The sequence below is a fragment of the Grus americana genome, chromosome 1, assembly GCF_028858705.1.
Source record: "Grus americana isolate bGruAme1 chromosome 1, bGruAme1.mat, whole genome shotgun sequence".
NCBI lineage: Eukaryota > Metazoa > Chordata > Aves > Gruiformes > Gruidae > Grus > Grus americana.
This window is the reverse complement of record NC_072852.1, coordinates 86467390-86478351: the sequence shown is the minus strand read 5'-3', so window position 1 is coordinate 86478351 and position 10962 is coordinate 86467390. Positions and strand designations below refer to the sequence as shown.

General features: G+C 41.4%; 1 protein-coding gene across 1 annotated transcript; it reads right to left on the bottom strand.

Moving 5' to 3' along the window:
• Nucleotides 1-388: 388 nt before the first annotated feature.
• On the bottom strand, nt 389-8113 carry GSTK1 (glutathione S-transferase kappa 1). Its single transcript, XM_054806629.1, has 8 exons — nt 7957-8113; nt 7220-7301; nt 6320-6448; nt 5876-5976; nt 5454-5489; nt 2668-2784; nt 2052-2145; nt 389-733 (listed from the first exon to the last, which is right to left on the bottom strand). The coding sequence occupies exons 1-8, from the start codon at nt 8020-8022 to the stop codon at nt 684-686; spliced, it is 675 nt and encodes a 224-aa protein (XP_054662604.1). The 5' UTR covers nt 8023-8113; the 3' UTR covers nt 389-683.
• Nucleotides 8114-10962: the final 2849 nt, after the last annotated feature.

Below are 10962 nucleotides of genomic sequence, written 5' to 3'. Positions count from 1 at the left end.
CTGAGAATGCAGCATGTGTGTGGTGGTCTCCTCAAATGTCAGTCACTGCAGAGCAAGATGTATAAAATACTGTCCAGGAGAGGGACAGTTCCTTTTGAAATACCTGATTGGTTCCCCAGATTTTTCTTTGGGCTTGAATTGTCCCTCTCTCTTCCACTCTTGTCTCTCATGTCCCCTCCAATTGCCATGCTGCAGAGTAAAAGGAAGCGTGAATACCTTGTCCTGTGCTTCTAGTGTCTATGTAGTATCTTGGACTTAAAATAAAAAGCTTCTCTTAGGCTGTATTTGTGTGTGTTTCTAAAGGACAAGCAGGAAGATATGAGAAATCCAGAACTCACAGTCCCATAACAACAATTTAACCCTCATGCTTTTAGGGTAAGAGAACTAATCAGGGAAGAAGAATGTTTAGTCTGTAAGAAGTTAAATATTTAACATTTAATCTTTAATGTTAATCATTAATCTGTTGGGAAAAAAAGAGAAGCGTATTTGTATTGGTAAAGACCTCACCAGACTGGTAATACTGGCAAACCTTGAACTTCGTAATTAGAGATGAGACTGAGCTGTAAAGTTAGCTGTTAACGATGAGAAAGCCATCTCTCCATAAAATTGGATACATTCAGATAATCGCTGAAAATTGACCAGGTACCATATATTTTCACTCTTATATATTTCCCCAGGACTTTTCACATCTTGGGGTTTGGAACTGATGGAACTGGTCCCAGCCATTTTTCACCTGCAAGACAACCCAGCACAAAAGAGAAAGTTAAAATTTAATACATAGAAGTGATTGTCCAGTCACATTTCTGCAGCAGGATGACTGTTCCTACTCCTCTTTTGAAGAGGAGGTAACTAATGATGACGGAATACAGATTTCTATCTTGTTTCGCATGCTTCAGCCAGGTCCATAAATCCTTCACTGTCTAGTCACAACTGAAGCTGTACAGAAGAATTACTTTCCTCTATCAGAGATGAGAGATTCTTCAGGTCTGCAGCACTCCGCATGAGGGTGAAGTCAATTATTTTTAGGACTCCTTTTTGAGGGGCTCAGGGTAGGGAAGAGAAAAAGGGTGGAAGGCTGGGGAGTCAGAGAAACAAAAATCTTTGTAAGTCCTTGGAGCTGAAACTAGAAACCAGACCACAACATTCCAGTTAGGATTAGTGACTATCATAGTGGGTGCTGGGAAGTGAATCTTCCTCATTCTCATTTTCATCAAGAAGAATCAGAAACCCATCCAGTAAAGAAAATAAGTCTCTGAAATATTCCCTCCTGTTTAAGCTTATAACTAATTTAATTTACATGAATTAAGATTTTCTGCTGAAATTTTTCAACAAATGCAGCAGAGCTAATTATGTGCATAACTCTTTCTTGTGATGGCTCTCCTATTAAACAAGTGCTGCCAAGGCTTGAGATCAATAGTCAAAATGCCCTCTAACTCATGTAACAGCAGGTGACTGAGTTTTACTAGTTATCACAACCTATTCCAATTCTCTTTAAAAATTTAAACTTCATATTCTATTAATAGTAAACTGAAAAGAAGGATGGTCAATAAATGAATTTCTGTTCAAAAGTTGTGTAGTTACATAATTACAAGTTATGGATTGGGGAGCTGCAATAACGTGCTTTTTATTAGGAAGGGACAGATAGAAAATGAAAATGTTAAAACTACAAAAAAAAAAAAAAGCAGTATCAGCCATAATCTTAATCTTAGTCAAGATCTAATGCCCAGTACCAAAAGGTTAAATATGAACATCTTGAAACCTAAGGAGTTTCAGTAGTGATTTGAGAATGGCATGTGGATCACAAAGCCTTGAAACATACCAAGAGAGAATGGAGAACTCAAGTCACTGCTTGTTTGGACAAGGACTACATCTCTGGTCACTGTGAGTGTACTGAGACACTTCTCATGGGATGAAACTGCTGACTGGAATGTATACTCAACATTGTTTAATATTTGAAAGGCGTTAAGAGTGTTTTATTTAGCTGTATTACATATCTAATTAAAAGAGGGTAAAAGCATGAAATCAAAAGTCATGTTATTAGGTACACTCACCTATAACGCTGCCTAGTAGCTCTAAACGATCAGAGCCAAAAAAGAGATGAGGTTCCCCATTAAAATGTGCCACAACAGCAGGCATCCCAAACGCCTATTGACACCATGGAGATGAAACAGAGAATGTTATAATGAAAGAAATTTTTGCAGACACATGTTCAATCTTCAGGAATAAAAAGCAAAAACTTTGACTTTTTTTCCTCCCTTTGTTTTCACCTTTTTCATTCTTAAAGATGAGTCTAATGGAGCCATCAAAAAGTAGGGGACTCTCCAGAGCCTGTGTGCCCCTTTTGAAGGAGCAAAAAAAGCAACCTGATAAATCCAGAGTTTTACGTCAAGTAGCAGTAAATAGTATCTCTTAGTACTGGTCCTGTAGCTCCCCATCCATGCCATCCAGCTGGAATGAGCTGAATGGGTCGACCTTGTTTCCCAGATGACAATGCGATAAACTACCAACAACAGTGAGTTAGCTTTCACATGTTTAAAAAGCAAAGACACCTAAGAGAGATGGTCTAGATAATGCTAATCATCACCTTCATTGTTCCTTGCATCCCAGTATTCTTAATAGGGAAGGAATACATAGCTGTGATGCCAAATGGCATTGGAAGCATCTCACCCCATATTTTATTGCTTCCTCTGTTGTCTCTTTCAGTTGCTTCTTCACTGCAGGGGACGAAATCATTTCAAGTAGCTTCTGGGCGACCTCTGATGATAGCCCAGCCTGTCCTGCAACCTGAGAAGAGAGGATATGATTAAGAGTACTCTAACACTAAATATTCTGATTCCTACTATGGTCTATAATTTAATCTTCAGTGTTATCACCCAAGATCTATTTAAAAAAAAAATTCCAAAATACCCTTGAAACACTTCTTGCACAACTGTCCTGCTGTATTCCCAACCCATTCATCATTTATCAACTCTCAGATACAAAGTAGAAGAGAAATCTTAAACTTTCAAGCCCCAAATCTGCACTTTTTTTTTTTCAGTTCCTAAACAGGGGGGAAAAAAAAGAAAAAAGTTTAGCCTCTGATCCAATGACTTATCAGATAACTTACTGGAAAAAAATTGTTGTTCTGAAAATCTTACTGTACATGCCTGCCAAGACGAAAACAGTTTGTATGACACATGTGGCCATAAAGGAACTGTAACCGATACTGCATGAAAGAGACTGTAACTCACAGAGGTTAGACAGTTGCTAGTGTATTACTGTATCTTCTCAGTCTCCTCTGTACCTCTGCCACACAGGAATGAGATAAAGTGGCCAAAGGTAAAGGTCCAATGCTTATTGGGTAACATTGATGTTACAAGTACCTATTTTAACAAAAAAATGTTAACTTCCATGCCATCTACCTGAATGACATGTGCTTTTTTTTTTTCCTTAAAAAAAATAATTAAAAAATGCTTAAAGTATTGCACACAGACCAGTAATCCTGCACATGCAGGTGTTAATGATTCTTTCAATCACTTTTTCATTTCACATCCACATTTTCTTGTGCCTTCTCCTACTTCCACATCAGGGAGATGAGCTCTTTTTAACTCTGCTTGAATGGGAGATACACAAGTGTAGCACTGGAGTACAACAAAATGCTGTGTATGCTTGGTAGCCATGGTGTTTAGACTGCAGTATTTACATGGAGACATAGTATCTGGTTCTCACCATTCTTGGGCAGAAAGGATATTTAACTGGACTGGGAAGGATTCAAAGACTGTATATTGCTTCTACAGTAATTTATGTGAAGTTACTGCAGACTATAAAGAGAAGTAAAAAAACACTAAGGAACTGTATCAAGTAAACAACATTCAATTTTTCTAATTGATGTGTAAAATAAATTCACCTATAGATTCAGATGAAAGGGTTAGGACCCCTCAGCCATCTTTGGATGGCGTATTTCCACAAGAGAGGAAGGTCTAGTACTTGCTGCAGGGGTGAATGAAGACAGACACAAGCAAATAAGGAGATGCCTGTCTCTCTGCCTTGCTGAACATAGGTGGATACTCACAGACTGCCAAACAGTGACTAAATGACACAGAGATCTTTTTGATTATGAAGTTTGCTTCTCTGAAGTTCTGCATATCCTTGCTTTATCTTTATTTAGATAATGATGGATTCAGAGACTGTGCAAGGATTTTCTGTGTATATTTATGTACTGGGTCCGACTGGGATGGACTTTATTTTTTTCATAGCAGCTCATATGTTTCTGTGTTTTGGATCTGTGACCAAAACAACGCTGATAACATGCTAATGTTTTACAAGGCAGATGACCTGAACTAACCAAAGAGATATTCCATGCCATATAACATCAAACTGAGCAATAAGAAGTGAGGATGGGGTTTAGGGAGGTTAGCCACCTTTTGCTTGGGAACTGGCTGGGCATCAGTCTACCCATGGGAGGTGGTGAGTGATTGCCTTTGCATCACTTGTTTTCCTTCTCTCTTCTTCCACTTCTCCTTTGCTTATGAAGCAATTTTATCTCAACCCACAAGTTTTCTCGCCTTTATTCTTCCTTCCCTCTTCCCCTGTCCTGCTGGGCAGTGGGGAAAGTGAGCAGGTGGTGGTGCTTAGCTGCCTACCAGGGTTAACATGCCACAGTTTAATTATATCCTTCAAATCCTGCCTCTTGAAAAGGCAAAATGCAAACTTCTGCTGAAATTCTGGTAAAAAAGGTACAGTAAGATGAAGTTGAAGTGCAAGGACTAGATTCTGGGGAAACAGCAAGACTGCAAGTTTCAGGTTTCAAGTAGGGATGTTGGATAGGAGAGACTAGCCATGGACAATTCCTCTCTTCATATTCCAAGAACTTAAAAAATAAAATAATGTAGAAATGAGAGTCCTTAAAGAGGTTCTCATGGTATACTCACTTACATGCCATTATAGCTTTTACTGTAATAAAAAAAAAATCTAAACAGCAAAAAAACCTACATGAAACAACTACAATTTCTAAGCATGTAAAAGGGCAATACAGCACTGAACTTAATAGTAAAGCCTGGCTCCATCACCCCAAGGAAAGTCATCTTCCCCAAAGCGCTGCATTTCACCTGAAGACTTCATATAGCAGCAAAACCTCAATGCATTCTGGAGACACTGTTCACTACTGTTAATAAAACAGTATGAACAGATAATTCATTGTCCATCCTTGGTATCTCGCCACATGAATTAACAAAAAAGGAGATTCTGGTTCTGAGTGTCATTCAAAGCATGACCAAAAAAAAAAAAAAAAAACCCAACCCAAACCATTCCAACATTCCAAACACAGCTGCTAGGGAAATTAAATCTACTTTTTTCTAGCTGAAATTTTTCAAAAACTCCAAGTGATCATTTGACTAAGCTGTCTATTACTAATCCAAGCCACCAACAAGAATCTTTCAGAAATGCAGAAGCACCAACAAAAAGGAGACACTTACAGCCAACATATTCTCCGGCTGACTGATATCTTCATGCTGGTAAAAGAATAAAATAAGTAATTCAGTACTTAAGAACAAAACCTCATCTCTAGACTTGAAAGCAAGTTTTCTAAGAAAATAGAAATAAGAACAATACTAGTTGCTGGAGAAATTTCCTCAGAAAAAGTTTTAAGTCACCTAATCCAGGAATGTATTAAATGCATTCTGATATGAACTACTGATCCACTCAGCCCATAGGACTCACCATACATACCTAGTTCTTTTATTGTAATGTCTCCTGAACCACTATGCCTTAAGTTTCCTGCTATGACTTTTCATTAAAAGACACTTCCTTTCTTTTGCTCAAATTCCACATTTGAATGAAGTGGGAGAGGAAGAGTGACAGAGAAATGATCAAGAAGTTGGCTTCATAAAATACTCACCTGTGACCAAAAACGTATCCAGAACTCCCTAGATAAGGGTTCCAAGTATTGTGGTTCTGTCATATCAATGGCTGTAATAAAGCGCATGGCCCCAAGGCTGCCTGGGATTAGCGGGGAGACAGAGAAACATACTGAAACAAGGCACAGGATCAGGCACAGGTATGGTCTGCACAAGTGCTACCCAAGAACAGTATGATCCTCTCTGTAACAGTGCCCAAACAGTAAAGCTTATGTAGATTCACAGTATCTTCCATGCTATTATCATTCACAAGTGTATTTCTCCAGAAGTTCCTTTTATGGTTAAAAATGCACAGATTTCATCTTGCTCACAGATAGAGGAAGAGGCTGTGGACAGCAAATTCATCTTCACCTTTACTGTTAGAAGGACTTGAACCAGAAGTGCTGGAGTTGAAAGATACCAGCTAAGCTAAGTCTCTTACTTACTTTTTCCAAGTACACGTTGGAAGTCATCTTCTGAAATTTGTATGGGCACTTGGTAGTATTTTGCCATCCTTTTTATATCCTTCAGCAGGTATTCTGCACGCTTTGGCAACATTGCTGGGGGCTTGTTACCTTTCAGAAAAAGTTGAGATTTTCAAATGTATTATAATAAAACTAGATTAAACAAAACTGGACAAATTAGACCTCATCCATTACATGTGCCTAAGGAAGAGTATAATTTCCTGTTAGCTTGCTGAAACATACACAGCTTTTCCAACAATAATGCTAGGACTTAAACATTATTTTGTTTTTGCACAGATCGACCCTGTTAAGTTAGCAGAACAAGTTTTAAGCCAAGATACACATGTCCTAGCAGGGATTTCTATTGATTCAGAGAAATGACTTCTAAGCTAAACAACCACTAATGCACGGATAAACAAATGTAGAATTAAGTTCATCATTTCTAAGTCTTAGTGATTAATTTGTTCTAATAAGGCCACAGGTACTATTTTATGGCATACTTGGATCCTTCATGCATATTACAAACTGCAGGTGTTTCATAAATTAATTCAGGTTTGCACTCAACAAAAAACTTTTAGGAAAACATTCCATATCAAATTATTATTATCCTATGTTAGAACTGACAAACTTTGGCAGATACCATACGTGCCACAAACAGTATAAGCATCAGGGGCTGTGTAGTTGCAATAGTATGAAATTCCTTGTGGCTGATTTCTCAGTCACTACTGAGCTCCACAGTCCTACAGTTAATTTGTTATTTGTGCCAAAACTTAGTTTAAAGCCGGCTCTTTGGGATCTGCAGTCAGTAAGAGCTTGTCCACTAGTTTCCTACTAGTGAAGAAGGCATTTCCCTACAGAGTTAATCTCCCTGTATATGCCTACCAGTTGCTTGCATTATGCCACCAAGGAAAGCTGGACGAAAGCGCAGCTCAATGTTCCAGATGTGCTGGTATCGGCAGAGTACCTGCAACATAAAAAAGCAGTGGCAGCTTAACAGTCAGAGGAGATGTCTGTCGAGCCACGTGCAGCTAAGAAGCAAGCTAAGGTGTGAAATAGACACTGCAAATGAATCCTTTTCTATTAGTGATAGTACTAAAATCTTTTTCTGGGTGCCGCCAGAGAACTCTGATCTCAGGAAAACTGAAAAGACCGTGTTCATATGACGACTATACAAGTCTAAGCAGGGGTAAATAAGGAAAAAATCAAGCTTATGAGTAGACACTTGCACTTGCTAAACATCAAAAATATGCCTAAAGCAATATGTTCCCTCCCAAACAAGCACAGACCATGCTGCCATTTGGCTGAGACACGCTTCCTTAATGTCCCTGGTTTTCAACACGTGAGGAAGAAACCGAAATACCCCTCGCAAGCGAGGTAAAAAATAAAACCGGAACCGGTGGTGAGGGCGCTGCCTGCAGCAGGGTAGGAATGCACCGCGAGTCGGCCGGACGAGATGCCCTTCAGCCGCTCCCGAAGCGGAGGCAGCGGCGGGAGCGACCGTCCGGGCCCGGCCGGCCCACGCCAGCAGCCGCAGGGGGCGGCCGCAGCGGCCCGGGCCGCGGGGGAACGGCGGGGCGCCCCGGGAGCGGCCTTCCTCTGTGTCCCCTCCTCCTCCTCACCTCAAACCCCAGCCAGGAGTAGGGGGACACCACATCGTAAAAGAGCTCCACCAGAGTGCGTCCCATTCCGACCCCGTCCCGCCGCCGCTGCTACCCAGCGCACCCCAGCGGCAGCAGCACCTCCTCCGGGCAGGCGGGGGCCGGGCGCCCTTCCGCTCCCGTGGCTGCAGTGCTCGTACGTCAGCTCTGACTTCTCTCTGTCGTTCCCTGTACTGCTGCACGGTCCCAGCCGTGAGGTGCCCTTTGCCGTCTCTCCTTTGAAGCCCGGCTTGGGAGGCAGAGGAGGAGTGGGGGCGGGAGCCGGGGCTTTGCAGGGAGCCGGTACCCTTCTCCATGGCGAGGCAGGAGGAGAGGAAGCTCCCGAGGCGGGAACCCGGGAGCCGACTCAGCGGAGCAGTGCGGCATGTCTTCCCGGCAGCACGGCTTCCCTGCCGGAGCCTGCAGAGGGTATTTAAAACTTAAAAAAAGCAAAAAATTCCCCCCGAAAACTAATCCGTTGGGGTAACAAATTGAAGTTCTTGCTAGCTAGAAAGTTCATAGTTATGAACCAAAGTACCCTGACATTTTCAAGAATTCTTATGCTGCAATCTAAAGCACAGAAACATTCACTATTTTTCCTTTTTTTGTGTTATCCTTTTTTTTTTTTTGTATTATGTTACACCAGTCAAATAATCTGTAAGTCTCTTTTAGTCTCCTTTCATGATATTTAAAAATCTTGTCAAGTATATTCCAATATCCCATTGAAGCATGTAGCACATGGTTGCAAAATATTACCTTACTACTTCCCATCTCCTTTTTGACACATCCAGTGAGTTCATTTCACTATTTCAAGCATGGCTTGTGTACATGAGCAACAGTGCAAAGTCAGCTCTTCCAGAAGCACACAGCCCATGCCGATTCCATCATCTCTTTCCTCAGGTGACTTCTCATGTTCAGAGACAATCACAGTCTGGCCTTAGAGAAGTGAATTTCATCTGTCATGCTGCCTGATCTGGAAGTGCAGTATTCTGCCTTCCCTACCACCTTCTTCCACCATTGAGTATTTGTTCCTTGAAGTACCTGAGGTACTTCTACAGACTCAGCTCTTTGGTCTTTACTTCCTCCCTTATACTGATGAACAATATTGAATAAGCTGGGCTGAATTCAGCTTTTGTACAGGCATCTCACACTGGGTTTTATAGGTTTCCAAGCACTTGAAAGCTCTGAAAATGGGCCTGTTCCTCTTCAGAAGCTGAAACATGAATATGTCTAACTTTAGACAATAAATTTTAAATGTTGAGATTATAACAGTTTCCAGCATAGAACTATGGTTGCTTACAAACTTTTATGTCTTAGAAAAATAAGAAAAATGTTCGTTGTAATAGAACTGTTTGTCTTTATATTTAGCATGTTTAATCTATGAAACTATACTGATTGATCATTATGTATCTATCCTTTGCAGAGGAAATATGTGTGCTGTTTCACATGTAGTTCTGGAATGGACAGCACTAAATGCATGGTTTGGGTAATCTTAAAGAGCTGAGTCAAACACTATTATTTAGTGCTGTCCATCTGTACATTACCTCTGACAACACTCATAGTAAGGTAAAGAAATTAAGCACAGATGGAAAGAAGGAAGCAAACCCCACTCTATTTGTCCTCTAATTTATTACTTGTTATATGAATGCACTGAGAAACCTTGCCATAAAGCCAGGTAGAGCCAAGCAATTTTCCTGTTAAAAATCATTGCAAAGTGTAATTTAAGATCACAAAGACTTCTCCTTTGTTATTAAACTAAGCCTTGCCTTCTTTAAAGAAGGCAAATTCTTTAAAAAGTGATTTGAAAAGTAAGCCATATGCATGAATGTAGATCAGCATTGATAAAGCTTTCCCATTTGCACATGCACACATATACACACACACAGACACAGAGGATGCTAACAAAGCGAGCTTCACAGACTGCAACAGGCAGAGTGCTGCCTGTAACAACACTCACATACCAGCACTCAAAAAAAATGTAAGTATAGATAGCCCGGTCCTTTTGCTCTCTGGGTGAAGTTCACTAGTGAAAACACACCCCTTCACCCTTTAGATTCACAAGCATATGCACATTTGCAGATCCCTTGAATATCAGCGTGGGCCCTCAGCCTCTCTCATGTTCATGTCCCAGTCCTGAGCCCTTACCCAGTATATGGGTCTTCTGCTTGCCAGCTAGTCCAGCTCCATACTCGCTGTCAGAGGCAGGCGCTTACAGACTTGTCTCACAAGCACTCTTATGCTCATGGATGCCTTGATTATCAGCAAAGGCTCTGGGCTTGGCCTGTGGACTGTGCTCTAAGCTCCCTTAGCCACCTCCAGCTCAGACGTGAGGCTTACCAGGTTTTCCTCCTATGCACCAGGTAGTACAGCTTGAAGTTGTTAGGTTGTCTGATAAAAACTGTAATCTGCACATCCACAGAGGAGCATGGAAAGACAATGGTGGGTGGGGGAGCCCACGTAATAACCTGCCCTGGCTGCTTCCAGGTCTATCACAGGAGCATGTCACAGGCCCATCTCTACGAGTCCAGAGGCACTCAGGGACGCAATGGCATGCGAGAACCCAAATTCCACCTCTCAGAGAGGTGGACACGCTGTCCTGGGCTCCTTCCAGGGCTGTCCCAGGACAGACATCAGCCCCATGGTCTGGAGATAAAACCCATCAAGTCAGCAGGAGCGGGACTGGTGTTTTTTTGAGGGGAGGGAGGTATTGCAAAGGGGTCTGAGATGCAGGGCAAGATAATTTTGGGTTTACAATAAATTTATGGGGTGTTTATGAGAGGAACCAAAGACAGGGAAAGGCAGGAATCAAGGTGATTTGGAGAGGAACAAGCATGGGAAAATAGAGGTATAAGGGGATCAAAAGGGCTGGTCACATGTAAACATGCCTTGGCTACCACAGGGACCAGGGGAGTCTCAGTAAGCTTTGCGTGCGCATGCCTACACATCTCAGAGGGCAAGAGCATTGAAGGAGTACATATATGCACCCAC

Coding starts and splice junctions, on each gene's coding strand:
- GSTK1 (XM_054806629.1), bottom strand. CDS start 8,022: ATGGGACGCACTCTGGTGGAGCTCTTTTACGATGTGGTGTCCCCCTAC. Junction 5,490..5,875: donor GGATACGTTTTTGGTCACAG/GTGAGTATTTTA, acceptor TTCTTTTACCAG/CATGAAGATATCAGTCAGCC. Junction 2,785..5,453: donor AGCCGGAGAATATGTTGGCT/GTAAGTGTCTCC, acceptor CTCTCTTCTCAG/GTTGCAGGACAGGCTGGGCT.